At 33.1% G+C, this 18,205-nt stretch overlaps 1 protein-coding gene across 1 annotated transcript in view; it reads left to right on the forward strand.

Moving 5' to 3' along the window:
* LOC140041181 (tRNA-queuosine alpha-mannosyltransferase-like) overlaps positions 1-17,422 on the forward strand; it is a 32,378-nt gene extending 14,956 nt beyond the window's left edge. The window contains exons 7-8 of the mRNA XM_072087608.1: positions 17,203-17,273; positions 17,370-17,422. Of these exons, the coding sequence (XP_071943709.1) occupies positions 17,203-17,273; positions 17,370-17,422 (124 nt within the window). The remainder of the gene's footprint in view (positions 1-17,202; positions 17,274-17,369) is intronic.
* Positions 17,423-18,205: the final 783 nt, after the last annotated feature.

Here is an 18,205-nt window from a genome sequence, read left to right on the forward strand (position 1 = left end):
AAACTTATGTACTGTATGTGATTAAATTAAGACACTGTATATTCAAATTAATTTTATTTCGTCATTATGTTATTAAACCAAGGTTTTATTATTCATTTAAAATAATTAATATAACACAAAAAGTATGATAACCAAACATGATTTTGATCTCACTGCATCTTTAATAAAATCAATATTTTTCCATTTTTTATATTTATGAGCCAAATTAAAGTCAAATTACTAAAGTTATAATTAAATTCTTATGGTGCTCTTTTAACCATCATCACTGCCTTCTTGAGACTGTTGTAATTATTATGGAAATGAACCCAGTTGATGCCTTTACCATGATCTGTACCTGGTGTAAGGTAAAGCCCATTCAGGTTTGAAGCACCACAGGTATCGTACCACCAAGCACCTTTGTTATACTCAGCACAGTTTAAACTGTGCTTATCATTGTCTCTATCGTACGTTGAAAATTGGTCACCATTGTGGCGGAATGCCAAAGAATCACCTAAACAAACAAAAACATATCATCTTTAGTTTACTGCATACATGCAGTTTTTTTAATACAATTGTTTTATTTAAACATGTAAAAAATTAATATATGCTATGTAAAATGATGCATACCTAATGAGTGTTTTGATTAATTTATGTTTTTTTGAGATTCACATCCTGTTTTAGGGGATTTTTTATTTGTTTAAAATCAAAAAACTTTTTTTTTTTTCAAAAATAGTGTTCTTGTCTTTTTTTATTCTATAAATTATACAATATGGTTGATTTATTTTACTATATTATAATTATAATTTGTTGCTCATTCAATGTTTGCTTATTATTTTACTTGTTTTCCTTTTAATGTATATGAACCATATTAATTCATATAATAATATTTATTCGATCATCAATGTAAAAATAACCAGGAATGAGAATAGGCTAAAGCCCAAACAGATTCTGCACTCACTCCATACAACATAAACAGTTAAGATAAAACCATATACAAGAAAAATACAAATAAACTATACTATATTACATACAACATGAAATTATGAAAATATGATAAAATTGACATTAATAAAACATTAATATTATTTTTATATTTTAACTGAAATATACTTTCAATACAAATGTACTGATTTAAAAAAAACAATGGAAGCGAAAACTAATTTCCAAAGTGTTTAGTAACTACAACATTTAAAATAATAACATTTTTAAATGTTAAATTGAAATGTTGTTGTTAAATGTTGGAGCTAATCCATTGAACATTTTGATATCATTTTTAGAATTGTTAGTTTGATTAATTAATTTTAGTTGGTTGTGTATATAGGCCTAGTAGCTTTTCTTTAATATTGGTCCAATTTCTTTCAGATTTGATATCATGTTGCCTTTTTATCTTTGGGTAGCATATTGTTAAGTTTAACCTAAATCAATTTCAAATTTCTGTTTTTCTTTTTCTATATTTTTCACATAATACATGATTTGTAAATAAAACAAGGCCATACATGGCTGCGGTCACGTGCTCAAATTTGAGTTAGTGTTTACCGACCAACCGAGTGAGCTGTAGAGTCGCGTTTGCACATGACTAAAAATTAATTAATTATTAAACACAACTGTTTTTATAGCTTATATTAAACAGTACCAAAAAGGAAAACTTCATTATACCTGACCTACCGTAGTCAGTGCAGTGAACATTTCCGAACTTGATTTAATACTATTAGAACATTTTTTCCTCATTTTCTATTTCATTTGTGGTAAGTGTTCCATTTTTAATCATTTCGTTGGCAAGCTAACATCTTTTGTATCTCAAATCTATCTAAAATATGGTGTAGTACTTTAAAATTAAATTGGAACATTGGCCATGTATGAGTCATTATGTCCCAGTCAATATTCCAGTGACTATTTATAAATGCTGGTACATAACTAGATACAACATGGGATTCTTGTGATGAAGACATATAAATGTGTGAACATTAAGGTATGCTAAATTTACTGTTCTGTAAGCTTGTTTAAACCGTTTAATCCCAATCAATTTTCTTATCATCTATATATAAATTTATGTAAGGGCAAAATTCGGTAAATCACGCGTTATTTCTAGAATGTTTTCTCGATGGTATATAAAGTTGGTTCGTACTTTCGGTACTGATTTTAACCACCTGATGTAACCCTGTTTACTAATTAAATTGAGTTCGATAATTAGTTATTGACAATTAAAACAAATTTAGGTTCAACGATTTGCCCCAAATAGGGGTGTTTTTCGATCGTGGTATACACTGTCTAATGGATGTCCATCTTGAAAAATACCCGCAGACAATATTACGAGAATGCTTGGCATTTTCCTATCTCCTCCTACGATAATTGTTTTTAACTAGATGGTACGCTCGCTTCGCTCGCGTACCATCTAGGTCGTGCCCACAGATGGTTCTCGAATACATACTAATTTCAGCGTTTAAAAAACTGGCGACTTCAAATGCACATGCAGGACAATAATACATGTTGTTTACAGGAACGAATAAATAGACACAGTGATTTATGTACTCAACTAAAATTAGCACCCCGGGAATTACTTCCGAAAAAGAAACTTGTCACAAAATAAGAAACAAACTGAATTTGTGTTTTGTATGTAACATTTGGGTTGAGGGATGGGGAAGAGGATGGATGCAAAGACGAACAATTTTTAAATATATTCTTTATCGATTTAGTAACGAAATATGAATTGTTTTCATGTTTTACAAATAATATACCAGTAAACACAGTAAAACATTGCGATTTAATACTTTGTTGAAACTGTCACCGTCATAGTCGATTGAAATAGTACAGTACATGTAACGATACATCACTAATACGACGTTTATATTTTTTTGAAGTTACATGATTACAAACGTTCAGAAGGAACTGTCAGTAATATATTAAACACCTCTATTCGGGGCAAATCGTAAATTCGCTTTAATCGTCAATAAATAATTATCTAACTCAACTTAATTAGTAGGCCTAATGGTTAATTGTTTCATAGAGCCAATTATGCTACCCACTACCCAACTTGTATTGAAAAGTTGTTCTGCGTTTAGGGCATGTACTGATCATTCGTACTGTAGGCCTGCCCTCTACTGGCTTTACAACGCTACTCATGCCAGTGAGGGGAGGGTGGTGGTGTTGGTGGTGGTTTAGCTGCAATAATAAATTTGATTGTACATAATAGACGGCGACTGGAAAGGCTAGCTCATTATGCGTTAAAAAAAAGATTCCACAGATTGGAAAAAAGTGTATCGAATTTCTGTTATGGCTGTACAGTACTTGTCTTTATGACGCCTGAGGGAATAGACACTTGTGGAACAGAGATTGGAATGTTCCATTTATCGCAGATCAAAAGATTTGTATAAACGTATATTAAATCTATAAAAATAGTATTTTTTAAAGAAAATCGGCCTGTCTTCAACATTATGATGCTGTACTCGAGCTGTTCAACCGGTTTTCAGCTATTAAAAACAATTATCGTAGGAGGAGATAGGAAAATGCGAAGCATCCTCGCATTATTGTCTGCGGGTATTTTTCAAGTTGGACATCCATTAGACAGTGTATACCACGACCACGAAACACCCCTATTTAGGGCAAATCGTTGAACCTAAATTCGTTTTAATTGTCAATAACTAATTATCTAACTCAATTTAATTAGTAAACATGGTTACATCAAATGGTTAAAATCAGTACCGAAAGTACGAACCAACTTTATATACCATCGAGTAAAAATTCTAGAAATAAACTGCGATTTACCGAATTTTGCCCTTACGTAAATTTATATATAGATGACTGAAAACCGGTTGAACAGTTCGAGTACAGCATCATAATGTTGAAGAAAAAATAGACCTACTATTTTGATAGATTTAATATGTTTATACATGTGTATTGATTTGTGATGAATGGAACATTCCAATCTCTGTTCCACAAGTGTCTATTCCCTCAGGCGTCGTAAAGGCAAGTACTGTATACTCATAACAGAAACTTGATCCATTTTTTTTTCAATATGTGCTGCAGAGGTTGGATATAGATTGTTTTTAAATGGAATGAGCTAGCGTTTTCAGTCGCTGTATTTTATGTACAAATCTTTATTATTGCAGTTAAAAAACCACCCACATCATCACCCTTTCCTCACTGGCATGAGCGTCGTAAAGCCAGTAGAGGATAGGCCTACGGTGCATCACATGCCCTAAACGCAGAACAACTTTGGTGGGTAGGGTAGGAACCGACTTAAAGTATGAATTTGGCTCTAAGAAACAATTGAAAACCATTAGGCCTACTAATTAAGTTGAGTTAGATAATTTACTATTATTGACGATTAAATCAAATTTATGATTTGCCCCGAATAGAGGTGGTTTTCGAACGAGCGTACCATCTAGTTTAAACTCAATTATAGGTAGTCATAATTGGTTTGAAAATTCAGTTTTTAATACTCTTAAAGTGATAAATGCAACAACAACAAAAGTGCACAGTGTGTATTTTTAATGCAAGGTACAAAGGTGAGGCCTATAAAGAAAAATAATACTTTTAATTCTTTGTTTACTTGAAATGTGTTTTTTAGTGTAAAAATTGATTGAATGTACTAACCTGCCGTTCCTGTGTATCCACTGATTTTCAAAGCATAGTTAGAGTCCTCAGTATCAATACGAAAATGAGAATATCTTGCAAACTTCATGTCATCCAAGTGGTCAGTCATCTCTATTAGAAGCTCAAAACTGCCATCAGCTGTTAAACGGTTGATTTGTTCATTACCAAGCCAGAACTCTGTGTTCACATTTCCAAAACCCTCTTTGTATTCTGCCCAATTATGGTAGAAATCAACTGATCCATCTTGTCTTCTCTGTATCACCTGATAATGAAAGGATAGTAATCTATACTCTACAGTCTTACTAAAACAGTGATGTCAAGCCCATCAACTTGAGTAAATAGAAGTAAATGAATTAAGAATCTGACCAGTAATATTACGATTAAGGTACGTCAATATTTTACAATTTAATTTTGATGTTCCTCATTTTCTACAATTTGATTACACTCATTTTACAATAATTATGCAAGTTTTGAACATTTAGTGTGATTGTTCTTGAATTATGTTTAGAACATAGTTTTGTTGTGACCTCCAGACAACACTTCAACAAATCGCTCTGCGTGTGCGCAGGTATAGTTATGTGTGGGTCGAGAACCCTATTTCTGAAAAGTAACGTTAGTAAAAAATGTGGAAGAATCATTAATTTCTGTTGAACAAAATGATAAATCTAAACTTATGTTTTTAATAAAGCCAAATACTGTATTATTAGGAATTGTTCATTGCAATAAGCTATTTATCCATATGCAAGTTTTAAACATTCCTAAACAACTGTTCGCTTAACTATGTTGTGTAAATCAGTAGAATGTTGATGTCATTCGTTAAAGTCTACATGCTCGTGCGAAAGCTCCTTATTTCATTCATGCCATCATCTGTAAGTCAACATCGCCCTCTATCTATTTTCAAGATGTAAGGAGTGCAGAGTGCGACGTCATATGTGAATGGAATCCCCTTTCCGTTTATTAATTATGAGAGATGCTTGTACAATGGCTTGAATATCGTAAATTTGAAAGTCCTTGTACTTCTGGAACGGATTCTATCTGAAATCATACCATTGTTCTCTATTAATTGTTTTGCTGGTGTCTCTATGGCTGGCAGTTCTTACAGTAACGTATTGTGATGTGTGTTTTAGTAATGAATTAGTAAGCTGTGGCAATGATGTTAGATTTACCTCTGATATCTTTAAATAAATTGTAAGTGTCTTTCAAGGATACAAGCAAAATTCAATTTTTTCAAGTAATAAGCTAGTGTGTTATAATGTTGGATTTGCTCCTTCTGATATCTTTACATAAATTGTTGCCTATACTTACTGTCCATCCTGCATCATGCCTCATGTCACAGTACACAGTGATTTGTGGTCCTCCATCACATAGCTGTATCACATATTGACCACTCACAGCAGAAGGATTATTTTGTAAAATCGTACTACACTCCCTCATAAAACACTCTAAAATTACAAAGTTTGAAGATCACATATTAGATATAACATTGAAATAAGCCTATACATTGAGTGAAACGTCCATTTGGTTATAAGATTAATTTTATAGTAGGTAAATACAAGTGAAAATACTTTAAGAATATTAAAGAGAACATTTCCTATAGGCAAATTCAACAGCAACAGTCACGACCAGCAGCCAATCACTAATAATATATGTGAACCTCCATATAAGAAATAAATTTATTTAATAATAAATTGTATACTTACTCATTTTGGAATCAGTGGCCAGGACCTGAAGAAAAAGGAAATATAAAATAATTAACATAATGACAGTATATAGATATAGAATGCCGCTATTACTGTAATTTAATCATTACAAACTAGTTTTCTTGGTGAGAGAGAGAGAGAGAGAGAGAGAGAGAGAGAGAGAGAGAGGAACAGCATTTTACAGTAGTTGAAATAGTGAACTTCCCATGGAGAGTGACCACATGATAATGTAGGTGCATCACATTGGCCAATTAGTGTAGATATGCTAGTTTGAAGTCACAACCAAAAACATTATTTTTGATCATACGTCCACTACACAGTCACGCATCATGCATGCGTAGAAATGTATTCTGATCGAGAATTGTTGGTTGGTTGGGTTTGGAAATAAAATAAAAAAAATATAAAAAAAATAAAAAGATATTAAACATCTCACCATGACAGTAAATCAAGAACTAAATAAAGTTTCTTCTTTCAAATAATTTTTTCTTTTGGATGATCCAAAAGAATAAAATATTTGAATACTACAGTATCCAGAGATCCAGATGAACCTTTTTACTAAAGTTTCTTCTTTGCTCAAATCTAATATTACTTATCACTCAATATACTTATACCATGTGTAGTAGACAACACATAATATTCAAATTATGATTGACAATATTGCTTTTTCACAGGTTTCCCATTCAAAATTATTTGGGCGTAATTATAGATGAAACACTAACATGGGGGCATTCCAAAGTATTTTTGTAAAATGGACGTGACATTTTTGAGAATATAACTAGCCATATTTTAGAAATAAAAAAGAATACATAACATATATGGCCATGAATGTTAATTAATAATAATAATAAACGAAAACTTATATAGCGCCGGTATCCTCCACCCATGTGGCGCTCATGGCGCTTTGTGCATTAACAACGTGTGAGAACATCAGCGAATAGCGACGTCTTTAGGTTGGTCTTGAAACTGTTTAGACTATAAGTTGAGCATTTAACTGTTGCTGGTAAGCTGTTCCATACACTTGCGGCCGCAACGTAAAAAGATCTCTGACCCCACTGATTTTTCGCTCTACGCTCTTGAAGAAGGTTTTGTGACAATGATCGTAGGCCTCTGCGGGATGATTCGTAACGATCCACAAGGTCAGATAAATAAGCAGGAGCACTGTCATTTAGGATCTTGAATACAAACAACGCAAGTTTGTACTTAATACGTTGTTGAACAGGCAACCAATGCAAATCCATCAGGACAGGAGTTATGTGAGCGTTTGATTTTGTATAAGTTACAATTCTAGCTGGGGTGTGTAGAAAGCGACGACCTCGAATTGGACGACCCCAACGACCCGGGCGACCTAGAATTGGACGACCCATAACACGAAACCGACGACCCCTATAATAGCCTAGGCTAGGCCTAAGTATGGTATAACATCCCGAAGCCGAACATAACCAAAGATCTTTAAACCATACCTTATATAATACTCGCAAGCAATCAATGGATTGAAAAAATACAGAAATATCGCCATTTGATACTGAATGTGTCGACACGAACAAACGAACAGATATGGAACGCCAAGAGTGCATCATTAAAACTGCATTCGACTCGATTAGCACACGAAATATCATAAACATGGCAAACCAGGCCCCTTTTTTCAGCGGCAGGTAAGGTTTGACCATGGAGGTACTCCATGGTTTGACCAGCTCCATGGTTTGGTAAAAATATTTTTATACCTCCATGGTTTGACCGTATACAATGCATGTGTGAAATGTAAAGCTTTCTTATGGCCCTCCCCATGCAGGATTAGGCCAAGTTGAGCCGCCGACAAGTTGAGGCGCCGCCAGAAAAACGTTATTTTCTATGAAACGCCAAATGCTTACTTTCGCCGGTGCTCGTTTCTATTTAATAGAAGTTCTATTTATATTAATTATTAGATATAACGATGTATATTCCAAAGTTTATATATCACGGTTTTTAGTATATATTATTAAATATTATAATTAAAGAGAAATAATTATGAATATCTGACTTGTAGATTCCAAAATATAAGGCCTAAAACATGACCGAAAATGATCGTTTTTAGCCAAAAATGACGTAAACATGTTGCCCCCTCAGGCGGCAGTTGAAGTAAAATAATTGCATAAAATCACCGTTTTTTAGTAAAATATTTTGTGTATTAACATTGTAAAATTCAATAAAATATGATATTAAAAGATAGTAAATAAAAAATAATAATTATTTAACCTCATTCGAAGAATATCAATACTCTATTAGTCCTGAGAGACAACGTGATTTTACGTGGTAGGCATACACGCGAGAAAAATATTATGGAGTGCACTGCATTTTTACCTTGAAAGATTAAAAACAAATAAATTATTAAATATGACTACTTTCCTTTGCTGTTTCAAACCAACAAAATTGTAGTATGTAATTATTATTTATTTTCATGACACAATAAACCTAAAGACCATGAACTTATGTAGGGCCTACTAGGACACCACTCTATCACTACGCGAAATGTCGTAAAAGACGCACAGGCCGTTTCATAGAAATTACCGGCGGCTCAACTTGTCGTCGGCCCAACCGGTCATATCCCCATGCGGATGTTACGCTGCTTGGTAGGCCTATAGTGTTCGTTATAAGAAGACGAGATGTAATTATACGTCCATGGTTTAACCATGTATTGTATAATATTTATTTCTTTTTAATTTATTTTTAATATGTCGAATGCAGTTTTAATGATGCACTCTTGGCGTTCCATATCTTTTCGTTTGTTCGTGTCGACACAATCAGTATCAAATGGCGATATTTCTGTATTTTTTCAATCAATTGCTTGCTTGCGAGTATTATATAATAAGGTATAGTTTAAAGATCTTTGGCTATGTTCGGCTTCGGGATGTTATACCACACTTAGGCCTAGGCTAGGCTAGGCTATAGGGGTCGTCGGTTTCGTGTTATGGGTCGTTCAATTCGAGGTCGTTCAATTCGAGGTCGCCTGGGTCGTTGGGGTCGTCCAATTCGAGGTCGTCGCTTTCTACACACCCATTCTAGCTGCCATATTTTGCAAGCGCTGCAAACGTTGTATTTGAGATTTTGGTATGCCAAACAACAAGGCATTACCAATGTCAATTTTAGAAGTGACAAATGAGTGTACAATCAATTCAGCTGTTTTCTTGTTAAGATTACCGCGAATACGACCAAGGTTCCTAATCGATATGCATGCTGCTTTGGATACAGTTGTTATTTGTGCTTCCATAGTGAGATTACTATCCAGCATGATTCCCAGATTCCGGACCACCGATGAGGGAGCGATGTTAGAGTTTCCGATTCTGATATGTGTGATGTTGATTTTGGAGATGTTACATTTAGACCCGACGATAATAAACTCTGTCAGGAAATTTAATTATGAAAGTCAAACAAATTTATAAGACTGTACAAAAAAATTATTAAAATTGTATGTGTCACAGACAGGCAATGTACATGACTTTTAAGAAGGTTTAGGTATTGTAATATTTCTCCTCATTTAAAAGAAATCTTAAAATTTGTTTTGTATTATGATGTTGCCAGATAGTTGTTTTAGATAACTGAATGTTAATCAACTCCAAATTTATTAATAAATATGATTTATATGTTGTTACAGACGGGATTTTTCCAACGTCGTGGACAGAACACTTTTGTCCAGGTTAAAAAAATTGTATAATTTTGATATTAACAAAAATAAAATTACATCAGTTTATTCTTTTATTACAAATCAAAATATTATTCAACCTTTGAAACACTGTTGAAAGTTTAGGTCAAGTGAAAATATTAAAATTCATAAAATAATATAAAATATTATTTATAAAATTAATTATTCAAAGAGTTATAAAGAGAAGCAATAATTGTTAAATTCATTTGTTTAATTCATTTATTTTAAAAAACATCATTAATTTAAAAGTTAGGTTTCGTATAAACAAATCTTCAAGCTATTAACACATTTAAGGCGATTCTTTAAAAATTGACGTTGGCATTTGACGTCTGAATTTCTTAGTGGATCCAAGTTGCACCTGAAATTTTCTTCTATCCTTGCTTGAATTTAATATTATTTCTATTTAGTATCTGATTTATAAAGGTTTATGGTTGCAAATTCACAAAGAATGAAATCTACAAAGTGAAAAAAAATACAAGTTTAAATCTATTGCAATTTAATATCATTAAGAACAGTTGAAAATTATGTTTTGAAAATACAGATTTTGCAATCATTACTTCAATAAACACTAAATGAGGAAAAAACCCAACCAAAATTTCTCAGAAGTGACAATTATAATTTTTTAAATGAAAATTATGTATGAATATGAAATTAATAAACAAACAATTGTAATAAAATATTTGATTATGAACAAACCCCCCTTTTCTTGAAGTGCCCTTTCAAACTAGACTAGGCATAGCCGATATGACAATTTCTTGGCTATTCTGTATAGCCAGCAGGCAAATTGTACTTTTCTTACTACAAAGTCCTAGGAAAATTTGTCTAGTTTATAAATATTAGTATGTTAAAATATTAAAAATAGAAATATATTAATAACATTTAAATTTTTTCTTAACTAAAAGAAGACACATAGATTGTATTTACTATGTATACAGTACCAGTAATAAATGTAATCTTTATGTTAAATTTACTTCAAATGATTTATATACAATTAAAAAGAAATATCATATCTATACACGTAACCATACATATGAGGTATCAAAGTGACTGCAATTGAACCTTTTTTTAAACTATAACATTTAAAAAATCCCCACCTGCACCTTTTTCCTGTCCTTGTTGTTTTTAATGAACTACAATATGGGTTACAGGTAAACAAGCTTTGCTCTTATGGTCATCCATACTAGCATTTGTTTTTTATCCCTCATGATATTTAAATGGTAAAATAAATTTATACTTGACTCTCTTTTTTATATTGATAGAGATATTTTTTTATTTTATATATGGATTTAATTTATATTTGGATTTAAGTGATTCTTCATAATATTTTTGTTTATTACTTTTATATACTAAATAAATTTTGGGGAGGTCCAACCATGTTTACATTACTTCACTCTGTAAATTTAATTGCTATGGCGTTGCTTAATCTGTATACAATTTGTTTTAAATTCTAGCTATCAATTTAAAACAGAATCCGAGATACAATAGATCACCAAAGTAAGAAAACACCTTCAGGAGCCAAAACAATTCCTACTAATAGGCGTTTCCCCGAAACCAAGTTTTGTTGAATACACTACATAAGTTGTTCATTCCATCAGTACACTAAATCAGAAAATTTAACTCACCCTTTCGATGTAACAAAACTCTGGCTTTTGAATTACGTTGTTTTCAACTGATGCTTCTTCCAGTATTTGCTTACTGATTTGACAAACACGATCTTTCTGGTTATAGTTGACCGACAAGCAATCGGATTTGTGGGAACATTCCAGCAAACAATTTACACGGCTTATATTCTTCAACTCGTAACTCCAACCCTCAAGAGCCTGTCCCTGGATAACTGTATAGAATGAATTGGTCGAAAGAACGACAATAGGCAGAAGATTAAGAACGACAACCAAAGTTGCAAACGTATGCATTGCGACGTTTTGGAAATACGTATTGACAAAATAAACTGTATGATGTGCCTTCAAATGCAACTTGTCGTACACCTTATTTGTGGTAACAAGGAACTACTGTACGTTTTCATCTTCTGATGTGCGTATTATAGATGTTCCATCCAAGTATAATACAATAGAACTTTGTCTGCACCAATCAAAAACGTGTTAGTAATAATACTGTAACTATGTATGAACAAATTTCTAATAGCCTATAAAATCGAACCATCAAATTCATGGAGTTTTTTAATTATATATTAATATAAATTGAAATTACTATGTAGCTGGATTATAACAGTCTATGATCAATGTTCTGTTGTTTTTTTTACCAAATTCAGTGTTTTGGTTCAAGTATCTCTATTTTTAAATCTTATTATGCCTCGAAGTCTAATTGAATTTATTTTCATTATTTAAAACACCTTCTCTAAAACACCTTCTCTACATGTAGAATAATAGAAGCTGCATTATCGTAAATTTAGTATCGTGTTTGTTGACAGTTGACATAAATTAATTTTCACATTGCTACTAGGACATTACTTTTTAGTAATTGTTGTTGATGCAACGATATATAATAAACAACTACTAATATAATGTAAAATAGCTGTATAATTTATTTCCAAGTGAATAATATATTAAGATTCAAATCGATGAACAATAGATAAGATTGCAACAAGCTAGTAATGATGCGTAGCAGATATTAGGATGAATGTGTTTAAGATTTAGAAGCATGTGATTTAATAGTTTCACTAGTCACATTCTATTATGACCAATAAGAATTAAGAATGTCATTGGTGTGCTTGCCTTATGCATAAGGAGTGACCACATTCTTTCATGTAGACTAGTGGACTGTGGTTAATTAATATTTATTGCTTTACTAAGAAAAGTTGGTAACTATCTAATGAAAAAGAACAACAAATTAAGTTAAGGAACAAACTGTACATATCTCTTAAGCCCCTTTCTCACAGATGTGCCTGCAATATACCGGTACAGTGCTGGCGTTGTGCCGGTATCGTTACCGGCATATACCCATTCTCATCGGACTATCGTGCCGGAAATATAACCGGTATATACCGGCTTTCTGTGAGAAAGGAGTCGGGCATATTCGGCCAATAAAAAGTCTCTGACAAAATAATTATTGAGGGCGTCCTTTATTGTTATTATTTTTGTCTAGCGATGATATGGCGGGGAGTGTTAAGTTACAGATTATTATCTTCCTTTATAGCATATTTATGCAATACATGCTATGTACAGTATATTGTGCATATATTATACAGGTACAGCAATTAATTTTCCGTCATCGGCAATCTGTAAAACACCTTAGAAGGCTGTAGGCCTACAATTTACAAGGCGACGAAAGGTCAGGCCTATAGATTATGCTACAAATTTCTTCTTGTCCCCTTATTTTAAGCAGCTCTCTTATCTCATTATCCCTCCAGTTCGACATTATTATTGTTAATTGAATTGAATAGGCGCCAAAGTGATACACTTGACCGCGCAAGGTGTCAAAGCCTCGACGGGGAACCCCGGAATATAACGGCGATACGTTCTCACAGAATGCCCGTCTGGCATTGCGGGGAATATCCCTAGAATATTACTAGGTCTAAAGCAGGTCATGTCGATGCCGGCATGATGCCAAGACGACCCGTTCTCACAGAAAACCATACCAGCATGGTAATGGTATATTCCCGCAATATTCCTGACACACAACTCTGTGAGAAAGGGGCTTTAGGGAGATGAATCTGCCTGCCAGACTTAGTAATTCTGACAGGGTCAGTAGCAATGCTCTTAATGTTATATGCTTATTTTGAATCGGCATTTATATATTATATATGCCATCTAGAACACTAGTTACAGATTAAATTTTTATATTATATAAGCTTATGTTTTGCGGCGTGCATGAGGTAGAAACATGAGCAAGAATACTTGCCACCCGTTTGATAATCATTTTTGAAATGGTGCATGTGAGTGCACATGCTGCTGACCACTTGCTGTCTTCACATCTAAATGACCTGATTGTGACGTAGTAAAATGGTTCGTGAATTACTAAACGCAGCATTCAGTATTTGCAAAGAAATTGGTTTAAACACAAATTTTTCATAAAAATGTGCCATTCTAACATGGCTTAAATGAATAAAGGAGAAAGAAAAGGTGCCCAAGCTCAAACAGATTATCGGACTTGCAGTTTAGGAGGAGATACAGGAACAAACTTTGGCTTAGTGCTATTATAATATGATGATCAATGAACAAAACATCTTAAACAGCCCCTTTGCTCAAGATTACATATCCAACCTTTCCAGAACTTGGAACCATCCCTTACCTTCATATCACTTTCAACACCCACCAAAAATCATTTCCGTACCCCTGTGTTGAACTATAGTATATATTTGAATAGCTTTAAAAAAAAGTGACCAATAAAGAAATCTGATGTAATAATAAAACTAGCGTTAAATTTGTCTATTATAAGACAATTCCCTTACCAAAGGAGAATGCTTAAATAGCCTTCGCTAACCATTCACTAGGCATTCGAATGCTAATTTACAGGTAATTTTTAGAATTTAGGCATTCATGGTTAAAACCACTTAATCGGAATGCTAAGAAAAGTTTCCAAGCATTCTTTAGGAATGCTTACAAGAGTCAATAAGCATTCAGAAGCTATCCCGAATGGTAGTGTGAATGCTAAGTTCATTGGTAGCATTCAGGGAGATATTTTGAATGGTAGTGTGAATGCTAAGATCATTGGTAACATTCAGGAAGAGATTTTGAATGGTAGTGTGAATGCCAAGATCATTGGTAGCATTCAGGGAGATATTCTGAATGGTATTGTGAATGCTAAGAACATTGGTAGCATTCAGGGAGATATTTTGAATGGTAGTGTGAATGCTAAGAACATTGGTAGCATTCAGGGAGATATGTTGAATGGTAGTGTGAATGCTAAGATCATTGGTAGCATTCAGGAAGAGATTTTGAATGGTAAACAGTGAAATAATTGAATGCTCAACCAATCAGATCAATCCTCACCAACTGCCAAAAAAACAACCACCAATTCAAATTCAAGAGACCAAATGGCTAGAGAAAGGCTGAGTTGAGTGAGTGAGGATGCCTACAGTAGACTGCAGCCTTCCTTCTTTTTACAGCTTACCTGCTGGCAACCCTGACACAGATTTTGCTGATATAAAAGGTATTGTAGCTAGTAGCTATACTTGTTCTTTTATCATTCTGTATTTGGCTACTAACTAGCTAGGCCTAATAATAATAGGAGGATCAGTATAGCCACACACAGCCTACTAAGTTGAGTTCAGCAGAGAGGGACCAGGGCTAGGCTACAGTAGATAGTGAGTGGTTTGGGATTCAGTGGTGGTGGTACTATCAAAAAGTCCTATCAAAAGTCGAATCCCCTAAGTCACTCCCTGGTTATATTGTGTAGCTGGCCTAGGCTAGTTATAGTATACTATCCCTCTAGAACCACATTGTATCACTGATCAAAAAGAAGGGCTAAATAAACTATAAAAGCAATTTTAAATAAAAGCAGTTTTCACTCCATCGTTTATTTTATTATAAGAAAATGGGATGGTGAAGGCATTTTTATGCCATGGCAGATTATTTCCTTAATTCCAACATTTGAAATGAATAAAAACAGTAACACAACATGTATTTATTTTAAAAAGGGTAAATATTAAATAAAATCCTTTTTATTAAACCTGAATGATACTAATATAATAGTCCTTCTACAGACTAGAGAATATAGTGCATAATTCAGTTTTATCTGCTATATACTGACTGTACATAAAGGAACATAGAAAACAAAATAAAGAGTCCAACAGGAGTGCATTGGACAAATCATCTGTTGATGCCATTAGAGGTATTTAACTATAAATTTTAAATCTATTTTAACATGTTCATGTCTTATAAACATGCCTTCAATGATCAATTAAATATGAGGGAAAATTGAATCCCACCATTTCTCTTTGTTTTAATTACTTAATCATTCTTTTTATCTTTAATTTCTTTTCACAGGGTGTCGGTTTTTTATTTCATTAACATATTTCAATATTTTTTTTTGCAGAGTATATCAAGGTCGTGGCAGTAAAAAATGATTGGACTCCTGTTTGCCCGGTAGAATTTAACAAGAAGTTTGTGTCTAAATGCACCAATGCACGCGCAGGAGTCTACATAAATAGATAAATATTTTATATATAATTTTTATTTTCATTTATCATATCTTTATATTCTCAATTTTGTCCAAGTATTCTCACTTGCACAGATAAAGTGCTAGTGTTGCCAATAGCTCTGCTAATTGATAATTTTTTAGCTTTTTGCTTACTTTAGTTTGTATCTCCATTGAGATCCACAGCATTGTAATTTTTTTCAGTAATTTGCCTTTTATATATATAGTGTATACTGTATATATATTTCTTTGAAGATGCCTCCATAAGGAAATTCATGGTGTCAATTGAAGTTTTAAATTAAATATTTTAAAGTAGTTAATTTTGATAATTGTTCATTTGTATATGGCCTTTTTGTCATACAGTATAAGTATTACACTCTCTTGCTGTTTATACGTTTGATAGCTTTTTGATACTTTATTTCTGTTTGGGAATGTTAAATATTGAGTATCGACAAAAATATATTAATTAAATTTGATTTAAAAAAAATTAAAGTAAAGACATCTTTTATTTTAATGTCTCTTATTGTATATTTGAAGAATTTTTTCGCTTTTCATTTTAGATTCTTCATAAAAAAAGTGAGAAATCTGGATCACAACATTTCCAACTGTAGAATTTGAATGCTAGACCACGCCCACTAAAAAAGCTCACTAGCACATTCATCTACTAGCATTCGAATGCTAGGCTAAGCCTTCCAGATTTAGCATTCGAATGCTAGTATAGCATTCAACTAGTAGCATTCGAATGCTACTTTTAGCATTCGAATGCTAGTGCTACCATTCACATGCTTAGCTCATTTACATAATTCGGCTCCCTGGAAGGCTTAGCGAAGGCTTAGTGAATGCTAAGAAGCATTCGAAGGAAGGCTTAGCGAAGGCTTAGTGAAGGCTTAGCGAAGGCTTAGTGAATGCTAAGAAGCATTCGAATGCTAAATTCAGTCATTGAATGCTTATATACCACTAGTATTCGAATGCTAAGTATTAGCCCTTCGAATGCCAATAATAGCATTCCAGGAGTAGCATTCGAATGCTTTGTGAATGGTAAGCGAAGGCATTCAGCTTTGGTAAGGGAACATTTAATGTACCCTATCTAGTGAGTTTACTGGTGCAATTATTAAATAAAGAAATTAAATTTAATTTTGTTCTTTATTGTTCTTTTAGGCTTGAAGCTGTTCATTGTGGGTGTCTTCCTTTGTGTCCTAACCAGCTGGTTTATCCTGAAATATTTCCTAGTAAGTTTAGAGTTCTCAACTTGCTATAATTGATTTCAGTAGTTTGGATAAAAAAATTCTGTAGTAATTACAAAATAGTTGTCATGTTTGTTTCAGAGCATGTACAGAATGATATTCAGAATGACCATCACACTGTGATTGTGTTTTGACAAATTGTAATCAAGAAATAAAATGGAAATCCAGAACCAGGGCTTTTCGTGGATTGTGGGTCGATGATTAGTCCATCATAATTTTGTGTTTTATTTTGGGTTTCTCATAATTTTAAGCCAAATCATAATTTTGGCTAGTATGTATTGCCATAGTATTTATCTCCATTTTCATACAAAAATTACATGGCAGCACTGAAATAAGTAATTAAATATTCCAATATTGAATTACCTTGACTCTTGGAATCTATTTTATTATATTTTATGGTGATGCTATTATATGACATCAAATGTAAACATTAAAGGAGTATTGTTCTTTATCGAATTACCTCTTTCAATCTTTATTACATTATATAGTATTATATGGTGACGCTATTAAATAACATGAATTTAAACATATTTTAACGTTTTTCCTCCGCCTGTCTCTACTGTGTACTACGTACATTTCTCGGGTCCCTTTCTAGCCTGGTAGCAATCTCATTCGTTAGGTCTAGAGCCTGGCTAGCCTAGTTATTCATTATAGAATTAAAAGGTTATATACTCGGCTTATTGGAAGGCGTATGCTCCTTCTAATAAATGGACCACCGGAGGAGTCCCACACCCTAGTTTATTTTATGGACAGATAGGAAGTTTTATCTCGCTTGGCTAGCCTATCAGGTTCCCAGGTTCTCTCATTCCGTCTAGTTCTAACACTCACTAAGTAATTATTGCTAGATAAATAAGGACTATGTGATTATGACAGGTAGCGTTAGGTTCGACGACAGTGATATTCCGTCGGCTTCACAT

Source organism: Antedon mediterranea, chromosome 1 (genome assembly GCF_964355755.1).
Source record: "Antedon mediterranea chromosome 1, ecAntMedi1.1, whole genome shotgun sequence".
NCBI classification, from domain to species: domain Eukaryota; kingdom Metazoa; phylum Echinodermata; class Crinoidea; order Comatulida; family Antedonidae; genus Antedon; species Antedon mediterranea.